Raw genomic sequence first — 20,292 nt, forward strand, 5'->3', positions numbered from 1 at the left:
ATTTATTAAAATAATGTAACAAACGCATTTTTGTTACATTACACACACACTAATATTCCAAAAAATTACAAAATAATGAATGAAAAAAAAAATAACATGGCTATGAACTGTCAAAACGAATTACGAATGTGTCGTAGAATTGGGTTAATTGGCTATCGTCTTTCAGAGGGCGAATTAAGTAATTCAACTGGCCGTGTGAACTTGGTATTAGATTTATAAGGAGGGAGACCGAAAAACTCTTAACACACGTTTTTCCTTAAAACTTTTAACCCAAATATTATTTGATTATTTTTTTGATCAAGTTACCTTAAAGTTATTATGTTTGATGCCAATTATATTCATTTGTTGTTCATCTGATTAAAATGCGTGACCAGAAAAAAGTGTGTACTAAAATGTTTTAATTTTTTCAACAAAACCCAAATTGGTCCTACAAAAAGTTGGCCAAGCATTCAAAGGTCTGCCGTAAACTGTTTCCAATGTTATTTAACTGTACCGGAAGAATTTGTCCGTTGATAGAAAACCTGGTTTAGGTAGAAGGAATGTTCCACATGATGTTTCTAAAGTCAAAAAGTAGGAAGCATTTTCAAAAGCAAAAAGTTCTTGGTATGGTAAAGTAAAAAAATTAAAACTGTAAGTTTAGTGGTTTCGTTGTTATTAACATAAATGTATGTTGAGAATTTTTCGATCACACTCCTTATCTATATAAACAAAAATCAATGTATGTTTCTTTGTACCTTATAGGAGGCTAAACTACTGAACCTATCGTCTTGAAATTTTCACTGTGTGTTCCTCTATATCTGGAAGGAACAATAGTCCTCAAATTTTGCAGTACCGAATATTACATTCATATGAATATTTGCTAGAATAGGCTTGCCAGATTTGAAATCAACAAAAAACGTACATCGTAGTTAAAAAAGCAGTACAATTGAGTAGAAACAAGTTAGAGTGCTATATTCGGCTGAGCCGAATCTTAAATACCCTCCATCAGCTACTTTTATATTAATACTTTTCTAATTGATCAAATATTTGTAGAAATAACTTTTCTCATATCTTAAATAGAAAAATCCCTAGATTCAAACAGCTCAAATCTATTACAATTCCAAGATTTATTGAACATTACCAACGCTTGGCGATTTTTATTAATTTGCATGTATGCATGTGTGTGAAAGATTTAAGGATTTTCAAAATACATATATATAATTTTGTTCTACACAAATTGATAATGCAACTAGTTAAATACGGTTTTAGGGGCAGGACCTAGTATGGAAGATATGACCAATTATAGATATATTTCAGTAAAATTCTGTATCTATATCGTAATTTAGTAATAAGTAATGTGTGTTATGAACCGATCGTGCAAAAATCTTGAAATAGAATTTTTGTATCAATAGCTTTATTTGGTAATGAGTAATGTGCATTTAAGAGATTTTCGAAAGAGGACCTTGTATAGGAGCTATGACCAATTGTGTATATAAAAACAAAATTTCAAAATTCTGTATCTATATCATTATTTGGTAATGAATATTGTACAATTAAGTAATTTTCTGGAGGGGGCCTAGTATGAGAGCTACGACCAAGTATGGACCGATCGTAAAACAATTTTATAGTGTAATTTATGTATATAAGAGCAATATTTGTGCTAAGTGTATGGATATCAATATTTTGTAATGAAATATGTGCGTTTATGTGATTTTCGGGAGGGAACCTTGCATGGGAGCTATGACCAAGGATGGACCGATAGGAAAAAAATTTTACAGTAATATTTCTGTGCATATGTGCAATACTTGTACCAAATTTTAAATGGATATCCTAATTTAGTAATGAGTTATGCGCGTTTAAGTGATTTTCGGGAAGGGACCTTGTATGGGAGCTATGACCAATTATGGACCGATCGGAAAAAAATTTCACAGTAATATTTCTGTATGTGAGAGTAATACATGTACCAAATTTTATATGGATATCTTAATTTTGTAATAAGTTATGCGCGTTTAAGTGATTTTAGGGATGGGAGCTATGACCAATAATGAACCGATCGGAAAAAAATTTCACAATAATATTTCTGTTCACATGAGTAATACATGTACCAAATTTTATATGGATGTCTTATGTTAGTAATGAGTTATGCGCGTTTAAGTGATTTTCGGGAGGGGACCTTGTATGGGAGCTATGACCAATTATGGACCGATGGAAAAAAAAATTTCACAGTAATACTTCTGTATGTGAGGGCAATACTTGTACCAAATTTTATATAGATAACTTGATTTAGAAATGAATTATTTGCGTTTAAGTTATTTTCGGGAGGGGACCTTGTATGGGAGCTATGTCCAATTATGGACCGATCCAGAAAATTTTTTCTCTGAATGAATTCTATTTACATAAGATTTTAATTTGTAAAATTTTGTAAAGATTTCGACATTGTGACGGAAGTTATTAACAAAAATCCTATTTTCCGGGAATATGTACTTTTGTATGGGAGGTATATGAAATTGTGGACCGATTCTGGCAATTTTCAGCAGGAGTCAAGCTCTTATGTAGAAACGAATGTATGCTGATTTTCATGGAATTATCTTTCATAGTTTTCGAGAAAATTACATCAGAATGTGTAAAAAATGCTTATTTTTTTCGAGGTTGTTTCAAATTTTGATTCATAACTTTTCCCGGTGTAAACCGATTTTACTCATTTTCAATACCAAACTGCCTAGGACAATAATAAATATTTTGGGTGAATTTCGTTAATTTTTATTTTTAAAAAAATTCAATTAAATTGTTCTAAAAACGCTATATTGATATAGGTTGTTATGATTTTTCTCAACAAACTCAATTGAAAACTAATATATGAGAAATAAATTTATAATTAATCCAATTACAAATCATTTTTTAATATTCGTGTGTTATTAATTTATATTTTTTCTTTAAAAAATGTCGAATTCACCAAATTTTTGTTTTGTTTGGTTTGTTTACATTTTCAAATATCAATAATTTGTTGTGAACATTCATATGTTTGATATCTTTTACTGGAGAAAAAATATCCAGTAAAAAATTCTCTATCAACGAACTGTCATATTTATCATTCTAATACTCTCTCGTTGCAAATTTTGTAAAGTACGCAAACGGAATATAGTAACAAATTGATACAAATTACCGAGAACTCGAACTGATATATTGTTGATAGAAAAACGTTCTAAAAACCCATACAATTTTATTCTGATATTCAAATTTGCCATTTAGCTCTTTTTTATTTAAAACATATCAATTATTACAAGTCAATAACTTTCTTCCAACTTCCTCAGATACTTCATTTACGAAAAATTAGAATGGCAGGATCGTTTTTCTTTAAATCGTTCCACAGAGGGCATGGTTAAAGTCATCGAATGGTACATGACGGAGCATTATAGACCATTTTAACATTCAAACATGTCCTTCAGATTTCAAATTTTTTTATTTCGAAAATTCATTAAAAACTTTCATTACATTGATGTCTAAATCAAATGTTAATAACTTTAAAGTATTTTTAATAAATGTATTATTTAATACATGACAAAGGCATCCAAACCTCATATCAAATGGATGAGAATTATCTATTAATTCCCTTAATATCAATTCTATAAGTAGAATAATTGTCTATGGTCATATTTATACCTATAAAATTATGGTAAAATACAAAAAAAAGTACAAAAAGAAGTACAAATACTAAAAAGAAGTACATTTGCGTACTTTTTTAGTGGTTATGCAGTTAAAAGTACAATTACTAAAAAAAAGTACGCGTACTGCTGAAAACAGTACGTCTGGCAAGCCTATGCTAGAATCATGAAACTTTGTAGGAATACTTATGTTTGGTATACTAATATTTATGGGCGTGTCATCTCTCATACAAAGTTGATTATCTAGGAGACTATATAAACTAAAATATTTAAATTTTGTTTGAAAAAGAACAATATCAATGTAAATAATTGAAACAAAGGTGGGTGAACCAGCAATAGCAGGCGTGCACCCCCATACACATTTTTGGAACTATAAAATGCAGAGCCCTCATATGCTGTACAATAAACTATACCACTAATATAGATATTTCAAACTTTAATATTAGGACCAGCCAATAATTGGGGTTTGCCCCATAAATAACTTTAAAAGTTACAGTTATCAAATACTTTACTAATAATGTTGCTATCGAAATGTATGTGTATGGGCAAAAAATGCTAGCAATAATGGAGGAGGCCTATAAATATGAAAAATCCTATATCTTTCTATGAATATATAGTTTTTAAGTGTATCAAAGAATGTTATGTATACATATATTTATATAAATATAAGGAGGACTATATTTCATTGATGCACCAGGAGGAACCGGAAAGACTTTTCTCATCTCATTAATTTTAGCTTAAATTCGTTCACAAAAGAATATTACCTTAGCCATTGCGTCATCAGGTATTGCAGCAACACTTTTAGATGGAGGCAGAACTGCGAATTCTGCACTCAAATTACCATTGAAAACACAATTTTTGAAGATTATACATGAAATGTTAAGAAAGATTCTTCAATGCGTAAATCCTACAAATAGTGTGGGATGAATGCACCATCGCCGACAAATAATCATTAGAATCGCTTGATTGCACTTTAAAGGACATGAGAAGTAATTCTAACTTATTTGCCTGAAATCATCATATCTCTGGCAACATGTTCACACGTTAAAATTGACAACAAACATGCGTGTACAGTTGCAAAATGATGATTCAACTTCAGGTTTTGCAAAACAATTGCTGGATTTAGGAAATTGATAAATGTCAATTGACCACCACCCAAACACAAATTGTGTAAAGTATCGCTCTAACTTTCGCAGGATCACACAATCAAAGGAAGAACTAATAAATTGTATTTTTCCAGATCTTCAACGTAATTTCAAAAATAGGTGGTTATGTGAGCGTGATTTACTGGCACCCAAAAACATAGACGTTAATTGTATCAATAATATTATTTTGAATAGAATCGATGGTAATTTAAAAACATATAAATCCATCGATGCAGTTACAAATATTAATGATGTCGTCAATTATCCTGTAGAATTTTTGAATACACTTGATTTACCAGGCTTTCCACCCCACGAATTGAAGTAGAAAATTGGCGTTCCAATTATCTTATTGCGAAATATTGATCCACCACGTCTTTGTAACAGTACTCGATTAACAGTTAAGAAATTAATGAACAACTTAATCGAACTAACGATAATAACTGGCCAATATAAAGGCACGGATGTCTTACTACCTCGGATCCCAAAGACAACATCGGAAATGCCATTCGACGTGTTTTAGCTAGTATGTATATAAAATCCAGTTATGCCGATTTTTTGGTGATGGACCAATTTAAACCATATTTCATCAAATAATCTTGAAAATTGCCACCTGTCACGTGAGCACAAAGTTTACATTGTCCCTTCCCACTATAGTGGTGTAGGGTTTAAAATAATTCTGAACATGGGGTTGAACTTGGTGTGATAATCTATAAGAATTATTTTATGTTCTCGATAGGGAAATATTATCCAGATTATAAAGCCAAACATTAATGAAAGTTCCAGTTTATGGTATCCCTAACAAAATTTCTTCCTTGCGCTTACTATACATCACTACATTTAATTTTCTCATTTGCTTAAACAATTCAATTGATAAATATTTTTTTATAAACGCTTTTAGTTTCAATTAAAGTATAAATACTATTATGCATATTTACCTGTAAGTTTTTTATATTCAAATAAAAACGTGTTAAAAATGATTTATCCTCATAAGTCATATATGCCGGTCCATAGCGTTGTATACCCGCAACATTGTACACGATTCCATTTGTAAGATAAAGTCCAGCTTCGTATGTTAAGAACAGGGGCTTCTGAAACAAATAGTTTGAAATATGTTGTTCTTGTTTTGGTTGACGAAAAACGTCATTTTATAATGCGTTACGTACCACAGAGAGATTCTCTTTAATGTCGGGTAGTTGTAAATGCTCTATTTGAAGTTTTTGCAAATGTTCCAATAGCAAAGGAATAACTGTATCAACTTCTTCATTTATTATTGACCAGCCAATTTCAGCATCGTCTTCATTGTCTCTTCGATGTCTTGCTTTTAATTCACTTTTCAAGCTTTGATTAAAATTTGCATTTGGATGTCGTAAAATATCCATCTGTCTATCGATATGAGAAAAAAAGTACACAATGTAGTAGGATTGACATTTGATGGGGTTATTTGGCAAATATGTGGAAATGTGTTTGCACTAAATATATGTTTATTAAATACATAAATACATACACTATACTATATTTATACCCTACACCACTTTAGTGGGAAGGGTATTATGCGTTTGTGCTGATGTTTGTAACGCATTAAAATATTGGTACTATACCCACCTTAAATTATACCGATCGACTCAGAATCATTTCCTGAGTCAACTGAACACCCCGAAAAGGGCTTTTGTGCTCATAATTATGTATTATATAAATGTATCTCGATGAAAGATCGCGTATAAATCAGTAACTTAGTTGAATCTCAACCTATGTTAAATTTCTCAACGGATTAAAAAGTGAAAGCTGAGGCCTTTATAATGATATATACGATATTTAACTAACCTGCTTTGCAGAAGATTTTACAAACTGTTTTATATAAGAAAATCGTACTATTTATTAAGTATTAGAAACAGCCGACTATCGGGCTTGACGTTGTGCTTATGGCACCACGTGTACCTAAGCAGCATGTACACTGAACTCCCTGTTATAGTTTGATATTACACTTTTTGTCGAAAGAAGTCAACCATATTATTGAAGAATAAGCTAGGATTAATCTAATTACACTAATTATAAAACCAATATATCATAGTAGGACTAAGACCCCATTTCATGCCTATTTTAGATTTTCATTCACATAAGTCCCTGAATGCTTAGTTTTGAGTTTCTATGTTTAATGTAATTGAAAACTCAAAAAGTACCAGTTGAAGAACGAAAAAGTTCTCTTTTCTTTTTACTCCGTATTGGATTGTAAGAAAGCTTTAACTGAATACTCTCCCAGAGGTAAGGTTCACATCATATGGGTACCAGGCCACTCGGGAGTAATCGGCAACGAAAGGGCGAATGTAATAGCTTTAAAGGGAAGGGAGCTCGGTGTAGTTAACCTGACAAACGCAAAACCATTCGACGCAACAAAAGCTGAATTAAAAATATGGATGAGAGAATCCCATAAGGCCTCTTGGAATAATGAAACGGTGGGTAGAACCACAAAGATTCTATGGGGTGACCCTGATGAGAGCAAGACGAGAAATCTTCTCAAAATGAGCAAATCTGAGGTTAGTATGATGGTACGTATTCTGAGTGGACACACAGGATTACGAGCACACCTATACAAAATTGGACGTGCGAATTCAGACGAATGTAGAGCATGTGGAGAGGACAGTGAAACTCTGGAGCACTTTCTTTGCCATTGTCAGGCATTCGTCGAAGTTAGATCCAAGTATCTTGGAAGTGATGTTATTCCGGAAATAACATTCTTAACCAACACCGATTGGAAGATTCTTAGGAATTACGTCCAGGAAACTGAGTTTCTGAACATGGAAAAATAATACATTTAGTGAACAATTTTTTTTTTTTTTTTTTTTTTTCTCTTGAATTGGAGCGCACAACAGGCCCGATAGTGGCCTAGGTGTATTTCTTCGGATTTGATGTAGTATACATCCTCCTATCAACCTAACCTAACCTTTTACTCCGAGCTCTAAATGCCTGATTTTATGTCTCTAGGTTCAATATTATAGAAAATTCAAAAAGTACTTATTGAAGAACAAAAAAGTACCAAAAATTCTTCGTTTATACGCTTTCATTTACTCCGGGCTCTACATGCTTAATTTCATGTTTTCATGTTCAATATTATAGAAAACTCAAAAAGTACTGTTTGAAGAACGAAAAAGTACCAAAAAGTCCTCTTTTATAGGTTCTCATTTACTACTGGCTCTACATGCTTAATTTCATGTTTCTAAGTTCAATATTATTGAAAACTCAAAAAGTACCAGTTAATGATTGAAAAAGTACCAAAAAGTCCCCTTTTATGGGTTCTCATTTACTCCAGTCTCTACATGCTTAATTTCATGTTTCTAGGTTCAATATTACAAAAAATTCAAAAAATACCTTTTGAAGAACGAAAAAGTAACAAAAAATCCCTTTTTATACGTTCTCACTTACTTCGGGCTCTACATGCTTAATTTCATGTTTCTAGGTTCAATATTATAGAAAATTCAAAAAGTACATTTTTGAGAACGAAAAAGTATCAAAAAGTTCTCTTTTATAAGTTCTCATTTACTCCGGACTCTACATGCTTATTTCATGTTTCTATGTTAAATATTATAGAAAACTCAAAAGAGTTAAAGAACGAAAAAGTACCAAAAAGTCCCCTTTTATGGGTTGTCATTTACTCCGGTCTCTACATGCTTAATTTCATGTTTCAAGGTTCAATATTATAGAAAATTCAAAAAGTACCTTTTGAAGAACGAAAAAGTACCAAAAAGTCTCATTTCATAGATTCTCATTTTCTCTGGGCTCCACATTCTTAATTTCAGGTTCCTAGGTTTGATAGTATAGAAAATTCAAAAATTACCTTTAAAGAACGAAAAAGTATCAAAAACTCCCCTTTTATAGATTCTCATTAACTCCGGGATCCACATGCTTAATATCATGTTTCTAGGATCATATTATAAAAAACACAAAAACTACCAGTTAAAAAACGAAAAAGTACCAAAAATAGTCTTTTGCACCGGAGTTCCAAGTAACACCCCATTGGTATATTTAGTGTTACTAAATCTATCAATTTCTCCAATTTTATTAAAATTAGGTTAGTGAGTTTGAATAAAATAAAATTTACCGTTTTTCCCCCTTTTCGGTGCTCTTTTCTCCGTATTGAAGTGATAAACATTTTATTATAAAAAGTTGCAATGTCATAGTAGGAGCCCATCATTAAGTATCCATACACATGTTAATACAAATCAATACATTGAAAACAATGTTTTATGCAAAAAGTACCAAAAATAGGTACAATTTTCACCCCTTAAACGTCAGAATACGAACAAAAGTACTAAATTTGTATTTTTATTTTTTCGTTAGATTATGAAGGAGTCAAAAATATTTTTTGTATGTTCATTGGTTTAAAAGATACATGTGGTCCAAAAAAAAGTACCAAAATACAGTTTTTATCCGTTTATTACCTAAAGGGAATTTGAAAAAAATACCAGACTCCTGTCCGTTTATTTTTTAAATGAACGACAATATGCTTTAAACTTTGTTTGTATCTTTTCCAGCTTAGGAGATATGTGGTTACCGAAATTACCCGTTTTAGCCTTTTTTACCCCCTAAACATTCGAATTTTCAAAAATGCCGTCATAGTGGATCTTTTTGGTGGGAGACCAACCTCCTGTCCAAATTTCAGCTCTTTTGCTTCAAACGTTTAAGCTGTGCGATGATGAATCAGTCAGTCAGGGAGTCAGTATCTTTAGAAGTATATATATATAGATGATATAAGATATTTTACCAAAATGACCCGAAAACAAGATAGTAGTAATAATAAGTAAACTTTTTTTTTAAAATGAGTCATTAACCCTATGTACATTTATTTACAGTTTTATAGTACTTACCCGAATTTGTCGTTCGACTCAACCGTATTTAACAGCGTTAGAACCGGCAAAACAATTAACAAATTGTTTACAAACATTTCCACTTTTAGTTGTTTTTATTGACAGAAATAAAAATGATAAATGCCAATTTACAAATAAATGAAATAATTAAAACAAGCACAACGTTGTCCGCTTTAAAATAATTCTAATGTCAGCCGGGATCACTTTAGAACATTTGAAGCTTTTAATAACTTGATGATTTCACAGCGAAGAAAACACGTACACACGGACTTATTCGCATGTATCAAGTATAGTACGTTCTCAATGAACTGAGATTATAATTTCCACTGAAATATTATAAAAAAAACATACATTAAATGAATAAATAAAATAATATTAACATGCTTAGAGAAAATATAAACAATTTAATATTCTACTTGCAAACTTAATATTAATCTTGATATTTATAAGTGCAAGGTAATTATTAAATAAATCGCTTTTGTAAATTTTCTACAGTCAAGGGCGACTAAAAAATTTTATTAATTTTATAGAAACAAATAAATTACTTTTTTTTAAATCTAAAGTATCATTTTAGTTTCCCAATTATTCTAAGTAATTAACATACATACATACATATATGTATGTGCAGTTAATCTCAAAAATAAATATACAGAAATACTGACAATTGGATATTATTTTTTCAAAAATCAAAAAAGTAACACATTTATTTATTAAAAACAATTATGATAATTATTATTCACTACTTTTTTCTGGGTTATTTTGGTTACTTGAGTTCTCATTTAAGGTGTAGTTAAGGTGCAAAATTTACGTCACAAAAGTAAGTATACAGATAATTTATGTATGTATGTATTTGGTTAATGATATTAACAAAATTCATGAAAATTTTAGCTGTTTGAATGTAATTATTTTATAATAAAATATTTTGTACACATGGAAAAAATTCACTTTTTGTTCCGAAAAATTTAAATTTTTGGTAATTGATCTGAATATTATTTATAGGAGCATTTTTTCCTATTTAAGAACATCTGACTATTTAAAACCCCGGAGTTTTGGATCGGGTATTCAATAATATCCCTCGTTTCTTCATTATGATACATTGGAAGACAATATTTTAACTTTTAAATTAATTGTTTCTTTACAATAATTACAATCCATTGCGGAACATTGCCGTTTTTAACATAGTATAGCGTTCATATTCGATATTTAACGGCGATTTCCTAAAATTTATATCTTAAAATGCGATATTAATAATATTTGTACTAGTATTTATTAATTAAAACAAGTTTTTTGGTTTCAATCATCCATTACACACTCCTAAATACTACCAATAATCGTCAAATGGTGACCATGTCAATAACTTACACTACATATCGGTTCTGAAATTGATTATTGCCCAAAATAGTAAGATTTTTATATTAAATCAGGCTCAATTGGTGGTATGAATACGAATTGAACAATTTTGAACACGGATACATCTTAATTTGTTGCTAGACCAAATAAAATGCCCGATCCATAAAACATGGTTATTGTATCGAGTATATCAAGATTTGATTGGTAGCATTATTGTATGCTTTGGAAATCGGAGTATTTGTAAAACCTGTTTAAATTAAAGAAAATATATAGAATTATCCAAATTTTAAAGTTTATGTTGTAAGTCTTAAGAAATCAGAGTTAAATTTTGGGTTTTTGGAACGTACTGTGTTCAAGATGGCCAAATCCATGCATATAACATTAATTTCGAAATAACAACTCTTTTCAAAAGTTAAAAATTCTATTTCCAATGCATCATTTGGAGGGTTCAATGACCACCAGATCCAAAATCCGGGGTCTAAAGTGGAAAAAATCGTAGAAATGAGAAAAAACTGTTCTACTAATTAATTCCGGAGCCAATCGGCCCAAATTTCAAGATTTCGGAACTAAAAGTAGATTTTTCCAAGTTATTGTGTAAAAAATATTTTATTAAAAAGTAATTATATTAATTAATTTTCATAAATTTTGCACCTTTTTAACTTTAGCTTAAATGAGAACTCAAAGAACCAAAATATGAAGAAAAAAAGTAGTGAATAATAATTAATTTTATAATTATAATAATATGTTTTTTTAAATAAAACCAATAGTCAGTATTTCTGTATACTTATTTTTGTGATTAACTGTATGTATGTATACTATGTACGATAAGTAATTCAATTTATTAGATTTTTTCTACGACATTCACTTATGGTACGTTCACACCTATCAAATATTTGACCAAACTACGTAAATGTTTTTTCGAACTTACATGATTTTTGTAATTTGTAAATTATAGGAGCCCAAAATATCGATTTTGTTTGGATGGGCCTTATTTTGTTCATTATTGTCTAAAAATAACTGGTGTTAAATTTTAGCCCAATCGGATAACGGCCTTAAATATAAAAGATAGAATAATGATTCCAGCTCTGATTTAATCACTATTAGAATTTTTTTTATATTTACGAAATTAAAAAAATATTGAGCATCATAACTAAAAGTGACATAGACTTCTTTAGCTTGAAGGAAATTGTATTATATAAGCGTCTAAGTACACTATGAATATTTTTGGAAGTTCACTTATAACATCCTTGGTCAACTAAAATATCACAAAAAATTTAAAAAAAATCTAACATAAACGTATAAAGAATATTGATTTATGAAATATAATTGCTGTGTTAGATATAATTATTCGAGCCTTTGAAGAAGCTTCGAAGAGACTAGAGGGAGAGAAATATCCAACAATTTATTTGGTCTAGATTTATGTAAACATTGAATTGTATCGAGTTCATAAAAAGTCTAATACAGAATTGTGAGCCTATCACAAAACCACAAATTTTATTCGACCACCTAAATTTCAAACCAACGAGAAATAAGTGGCGACTGAGTTGAGATGATACGGAAACACAGAAGTGTACTTTTTGATGATTTCGACACACTTAAGGGTTGGGATTCTCATAAGAATGATTTCCCCTTTTTACACAAATTGAGCTGCCGAATTTCAGTGTACCAGCAAATAGAGCGCCGTCAGAACGGCGATATGATATTGCAGCAAATCAAATTATCTTACACATGAATCACAAAAAAACACGCATTTCCAGTGCTATATTTCATATTTTCCACCTTACAGTAGTTTTGTTTACATCTCTAAATAAAAATCAAATACAATTAGTATTACATGAGTTACATTAATAAAATATACATGTAAACAATAATGCGTTTTATTTGTAGTCTCTCTGTTAAAATTCATTAATTTGTTCAAAGAATTGCATTCTAATTGAAACACGTTATAAATCCTTCTATGATTCGACCCACTTGTTGTTTTGCACTCGATTTGAAACACAAAAACACTCTCATTACTCATATCATGGCTATACGCTTTACTTTCATTTATTTAGCTTTATTTGAGTTTTTCGTCGAACACATTTTTGTTTTTTTTGAATATATTATTACATACAGTGTCTCTCATAAGTATTCGAATTTAGGTAAACTATGAAAAGAAACCAAATTTAATAATATATTTTGTGTGCAAAAAAAATTAATTTGTTATATTGTCTAGACAGTCCTTAGGTTTGATATCACGCTTTTTAAAACTTGAAAAATTTACATTTACTTAATTTAATTTAGCCTTTTTTAAAAAAGTCCATAAAATTGCCTCACAAAAGTATACGAATTTTTCCTGTTGTTCATATTTGAGCATGTTATACGAAACACAAATTTTAGAATCGGCTGGTTTTTATGCTTTAAATCGTTTTAAGGGGTTACTATCAACCGAAATGATATATTTTTGGCCCATTTGGTCCACAATTTTTGGGGATTTGTACCCTCTTTTTATGTAATACCATTAAAATGGCGATTTGTGGCAATATTTTTAGTATTTTCTCTTTTTTTCCAGAGATAAGACCAACGTTTGATATTGGGATTTAATAGACCCCTTGGAGTATCTAAAAATAGCATTTTTTGTTACAAGAATCTGTATTTAAACGATCCAAGATATATTATTGATATCATTATTCTGTCGCTAATTCAATATATTGGAACTTAAGTCCATTTTCATAATACTAGGGTCAAAAATTTTCGGGGAACGTTTTCTTGTATATATTCTTTTAGATATCAGCTTTTATATATTTTAAGTTTTCAATGTATTGTGGAAGTGTACAACTCCAAAACATGCCTCGAAGAAACACCATTCAATGGTAGTATCATTATTTTTATATACCAATGACCTCCAGGCTACATGCCACTATATCATTATGGTCTAACTCAAAAATATCGATATCTGTTTAAATATTGATTACTATGATCAAAATAAACCCAAAATTTTGGACTTATATTGTTATTGTAATGGGCAACATAAGCGTGAAAGTTACGAATAGTAAAAACTCAAATCTACTGTATAGGATGACGTTTTGTTAAGGCATGTTTTGGAGTTGTATACCGATATAATGTATTGAAAATTTAAAATATATTAGTGCTAATATGTACATGAATGTATACTAGCCAACTTTGTCGGAAAATATCGGCCCTAGTGGTACGAAAAGGGACTTAAGATCCATACAATTCAATTAGAAACAGAAGAACGATACCAAAAATACATCTTGGAACTTTAAGTACAGATCCTTATAACAAAAATTATTATTTTTAGATACCTCAAGGGGTCTATTAAATCCCAATATTAAAGTTTGGGTTTATTTCAGAAAAAAAGAAAAAAAATTGCAAATATGGTCATAAATCGCCATTTTAATGATATTACATGAAAAGGTGGTACAAATGCTCCAAAATTGTGGAACAAATGGGCCAAAAATATATAATTTCGGTCGATAGTAAACCCTTAACACAATTTTAAGCAAAAAACCACTCGATTATAATTTTTGTGTTTCGTATAATATGGTCATATATGAAATACAGGAAAAATTCGAATACTTTTGTGAGGCAATTTTATGGACTTTTTTTAAAAAACGTTAAATCAATTGAGGTAAATGTAATTCTTCCAAATTTGAAAGAGTGTAATATTATACCTTAGGACTCTCTAGACAATATAACAAATTTAAATATTCATTTCACAAACAAAAAATATTATTAAATTATGTTTCTTTTCAAAGTGCAACCAAATTCGAATACTTATGTGAGACATTGTATATTTATTCAAAAAACGATAAGTGAATCAAAAGCAGAACTTGAAAAAAATTTAGTGTTTTATGCAGAATTCAGAAAGAAAAGAAAATAGTTTTTAAAATTTTATATGAAAACTACATTCTCAGTTTTTGTTAGTGTTTCCATACAAATTTTAAATATTGTTTTACATTCTTCTTTTTGAATACGGACTTTAAATATTATTTCATTCACTCATAGATAACTATAGCCCAATTCACCATCCTAAGTCATTTTACGTTTGTTATCGTTGATGTTTTTGATAATTTATAAAAGTCAAACAAGTCACTTTGAATTTTGGTACCGACCGGTATTGTGCCTCAAAGAAATAACGATTTACGTTTGCAAAGAAGGCAATTGCGTGATAATTCAAATCCGATTTAACTCCCAGATTCAGAGCAAGTTAGGCGCTTAATAATTTATAAGGCGCGGATCCACGGGGGTAAAGGGAAATTAAATTAAGTAGATGTCATGACAAATGAAATTGGTATATGAGAGCCCCTACATACATATTTGTTTCTTCACTTTTGTATCATAGTTTAATTCAACAAAAGAGTGATAATCGTAAACGGTTAATACCTGTTATAAAAACGATTGTTTTTATTGAAAAATATAATATTCCACTACTACTTTTATATTATACCTTAAATAAATAAATATTCCACTACGTGGACACCGGGCCCTTTAACAGAAACTGATCCCTCAAATTCACAGAAAATTTTTCGCTCTATCGGTAGAATTGAAGTTATCGGATAGTGCTAAATATCTGGGAGTAATCCTGGATTCAAAACTATCATGGCATTTGAACACTCAATCTAGGGTGTCAAAAGCGGCTGCGGCCTTATACTCGTGTAAGAGAGCAATTGGTAAGTCATGGGGCATGAACCCCTAGAATACCAAATGGCTCTTTGACATGGTAGTCAAGCCCATACTATTGTATGGTGCACTTGTGTGGTGGAAGTCTGTACAAAAGGACTCAGACCGTAAAAGTTTTGAGGGAATCCTTCGTACATCAGCTCTGTTGATAACGGGGGCTCTTCGCACCACCCCATCAAAGGCTTTCTTTGTCATGATGGGATGGTTACTTATTGATCTAATGACCCAATTGTCTTCAACGTGGCTATTAGACTCAATACAACTGGTATGTGGCATATGATTCAGTCAGGTCACTCTACCATTCTCTATTGTCTAGGAGAGATTCCTGACAATCTATCAAAAGACGGTTTGCATCGCCAAACCAAACTTAGTCCTAGAATGCCGGGCATCCCTTAACGAGATGGCGAAACATTCCACAATAGGACTGTACTGGATTTCGTGACATCGACAAATTCATGGTAATACAATCGCGGACTCTCTTGCCAAGTTAGGTTCCTCCCTTTTGTCGGTATACCGCTTTCAACCTGCAAACGCTCGATACGTGAAAAACTATATGAGCTTGTGCAATACAGATGGTCAACTTAAGCCACCTGTAGACAGGCAAGGATCATGTGACCATCTTACAACCCACAGGATCCCAAGCCCTTTTCTATATTCCGAGAGTTAATCTACGAAACGTAGTCCTAGAATGCCGGGCATCCCTTAATGAAATGGCGAAACATTACACAATAGGACTGTACTGGATTCCGGGACATCAACAAATTGCTGGTAATACCATCGCGGACTCTATATTCCTATATTCGTGAGACAAACTGGTTTGGTTTAGGAAACCAGAGTGATTAGGTCGAAGTGTACTAATACGTTGACCGTTTTCTCTCGTTTCAGGTATCACAAAGGAATCAAAATATTGGACCCAAGTGTGTCCCAACGAGGACGACCTGCCTACATAACCTAAGGCAAAACTTGAATTATTTCATTGGCAACAAAGTTTGTAATGTGTAGAGAACATTTCAAATGAAACCATAAGCACCTAATAAAATATGATAGATACATATATATCCAAACCTCAACATAATATTAACAAGTAAGAAATTATAGTCGGGCGAGGCCGACCATATAATACCCTACACCTGTTACAAAAATAAAATGTAATTTTGTTTTCATAATAAAGCATTGTAGTTGAATTGTACATTGCCTCAGATATACTTAAGCCATTTATTGTGCTATGGTCAAATGAGACCCTATAATTATAAAATTCATGAGAGTCATCAAGGCTAGTATAGCACTTGGTTTTGCAGCTTTTTGTTGAGATACGAGTATATTAAACATAATTATGAATTTAGAGGTTCCATTCGTCGGGTTGGGGGCTAGGTGAAATAATGGACCGACGTTAACCATTTTCAATAGGCTTTGTCTCCGGTACCATAGAAGATCATGTGCCAAATTTCATTGAATTATCATCAAAATTGCGACCTGTAGTTTGATTACAAGATTTACAAGCCCTATTCCGGGGTTCAGTTGTATGGGGGCTAGGTGAAATAATGGACCGATCTTAACCATTTTCAATAGGCTTCGTCCCTGGGACAATAGAAGATCATGTGCCAAATTTCATTGAATTATCTTCAAAATTGCGACCTGTAGTTTGATTACAAGGTTTACATGGACGGACAGACGGACGGACATAGCTAAATCGACTCAGAAAATGATTCTAAGCCGATTGGTATACTTTAAGGTGGGTATAGGACCAATATTATTGTGCGTTACAAACATCAGCACAAACCCAATATACCCTCCCCACTAAAGTGGTGTATGGTATAATAATATTTATCTCAATGCCAGTTAGTAACGCTATAGCAGAAAAATCATTTTCAACTCTTCGTTGCATAAAAATATTTTTGAGGTCAACAATTAAGTACAAATTTTGTTTAAAGTTATTTAATAATATTTATGTTAAAACCTTTTAATTACAATGTACATTTTCCAATTTTTTTAATAAAATAATTTGAAATAGATTTGTTGAGACAATTTTAATCTTAATTATTTATATTTGTTGAGACAATTCTCAAGAATTCGAAATCTACTCAATAATATAATCGAAATATAAAAGTCATTTTGCTTAATTTTATTGAAATTAACTTTAAATCACTTTGAACATCCCTGTCTTAGTGTAAAATGCCTATTTTTACAACCATGAACAAAACAAAAAATATTATAAATTTCATAACAAAAAAACATAATAAACTTGATCGTTATAACATTTAATCAATAAAAGAATTAAATTTTACGCAAAAAGTATCAAAAACACCGGTCTGAACAGGTAAGATTTCATTTATAATTTTGAGCCGGAAGAAATAAATTTAAAATTGTACAATATGGGTTATTGATGTATCATTGTACTTTTGAAAGTCGGAAGTGAGCAAAAAAGTACAATTTTACCAATTCCAACTGTATCTTTTTGGTTCGAAACGATTTTTTTTGCTTTTTGTCAAATAATTTAATATTCTACAAGAAATTAATTTTATAAAATATCTACATATGTTTATCGTCATATGAAATTCAAAAATTCGAAAGTTCCAAACAAATCAAAAGAATCAAATTTGAGTATTCAAGTTTTATATTTTTTCAATAAATAGTTTTGAATTCTTTTCAAGTTTTGATAAATAAACGTCTTTAAATATATACATTTAATTGTAACTTACACCCTTTTAGTTTTTTGAAAAAAAACATTTCTAAAGGTCGTAAGTTTCATATCTCCGTCAGTGAAATAAAATCTGCCAATTATTTTTCAAATGCAAATTTCTTAATAAAAAATTAAGCTTAACTTGAAAAAAATTTAAATTTTTTTAGTTTATTTATCGTTTTAGAACGTTTTTTGGTTGTTTTCAAAATGTATTCAATGTAACGTACGGCTTTTTGGATTTTATATGACGATATGTACTTTATTTTGACAGAGATTTGAAATTAAGCGTTTTTTTTTCTAGAAGAGTATTGAATAGTTTATCATTAAGCATTCCATTGTACACATACATATGTATGTATATAGACATGGGCAAAACAATATGTATCTTTGTTGTACGAAATGTACAATTTGTGTTAAATTAGCTGAATAGATAAAATTACAGTTAAAAATGAACAATGAGTAAGTTCAGTTTCCAAAAAATATTTTTAACTCAATACCTCCACTTGATAAATATTTATTACAATTTATTTATGTTTCAATTTTTAAAAACAATTAATATTAAATGCAAATTTTGTAAATAAACACTACGACACCGATTGTGTTCAAAATGTGTGTATTTAACACTGAACACCAAGAAATGAAACGCTCTCATTTTTCTACAACAAAAACATTACGCTCTAGATTTACACAGTAAAATTTACAGTGTAAACCACACATTTGAAAGAAATTGTAAAAACAATTAAAATAAATTATTTTTTCAATATGACCGATAGACCGATATGAAATTAATAAATGGTTTTTTGAATTATTTCTTTTTTTAAAATTTCAAATTTTTGTTATGAAACATAATATCCAATATGGGGATATTAAAGCCGCGTCCAATGTATTAATCATAAATAACCGTCTGCTCATAATTGTCATATTCCAAAATATTTAAAATTGTTATGTTTTTCATTAATAAAAATAAAATGTATGCACAATGTATGTAAATTTTGCAAACCACTAGACCTGGCTTTAAAAAACCTTTCGAATGATACCACATATTGTATATTTTGCTTAAAAAATAACTATAAAATTTAAAAAAATAACTAAAAAGGGACTTTTTTGAAATTGGTCCAGCTCACGAACGGTCATCAATAGACTAGAAATATTTTGGGAACCATCATAAAACAAAACAAAGATTTTTTAAAGCTGGGTAAAATATTGAATTGAACATGAAAAATTGTGTCCCCCATACGATATTTTCTTGAAAACTGTCCAGCTCACGAACGGACAACACTAAACCCAAAATATTTCGGGTAACATAACAGCGAATATTTTGAGGGGGTAACTCAAGCACCATTTTTTGTGAGTCGGTCTAATGTACATATATGGTTTAAGTCCATAACAAATTCATGGACGTTTTGTGGGAGATATTACCAATTATGGACTGATACAAAAAAAAATCGTAAAATGATTTGTACATATATAATTTTATATCGAACAAAATTTAGCAGAATGATTTATCGATATATGTATGTATAAAACATACTCATATGGGATTTTATCAGGACATATTTATACAATGTTGATTTTCAGAAGTGAATCTTATATGAGAGCAATGACCAATTAGGGACTGACTAATGTACTTTAAACACATTCATGACGAATTTTATCCCGATATCTTTATTAAGTAATCAAGTATGCGCGTTTACATGGTTTATATGGACCGATCCAGAAACAATTTGGTAGAGTGGTTTATATATACCTACACAGAATATATTTCAGTCAATTTTTATTTCGATGTCTTAATTAGATACATATGTGCATTTAAGTGGTTTTCGGAAGGGAACCTTATATTGAAGCTCTGACCAATTATGGACCGATCCGAAAAATATTTTCTAAAGTGTATGTATGTATGTGTACACTTAACATATTTACGTCGAATATTATTC

General features: G+C 30.4%; 1 protein-coding gene across 4 annotated transcripts in view; it reads right to left on the reverse strand.

The window, feature by feature from the left end:
• The window catches only part of LOC119604476, a 71,737-nt gene that overhangs the window by 9,730 nt on the left and 41,715 nt on the right, over positions 1 to 20,292 (reverse strand). For 2 of the 4 annotated variants that reach the window (XM_037957130.1, XM_037957122.1), the window contains exons 2-4: positions 9,646 to 9,971; positions 5,950 to 6,169; positions 5,722 to 5,874 (exon numbers count right to left, since the gene is read on the reverse strand). In XM_037957130.1, the coding sequence (XP_037813058.1) occupies positions 5,722 to 5,874; positions 5,950 to 6,169; positions 9,646 to 9,722 (450 nt within the window). In that variant the 5' untranslated portion in view covers positions 9,723 to 9,971. Of the gene's footprint in view, positions 1 to 5,721; positions 5,875 to 5,949; positions 6,170 to 9,645; positions 9,972 to 20,292 lie in introns of those variants that run through there. The other 2 variants (XM_037957138.1, XM_037957145.1) reach the window with 2 other exon arrangements.

This window comes from Lucilia sericata, unplaced genomic scaffold (assembly GCF_015586225.1).
Source record: "Lucilia sericata isolate MDLA Ls3-8-SP2 unplaced genomic scaffold, ASM1558622v1 Contig000013F_arrow, whole genome shotgun sequence".
In the NCBI taxonomy this organism is placed as follows: domain Eukaryota; kingdom Metazoa; phylum Arthropoda; class Insecta; order Diptera; family Calliphoridae; genus Lucilia; species Lucilia sericata.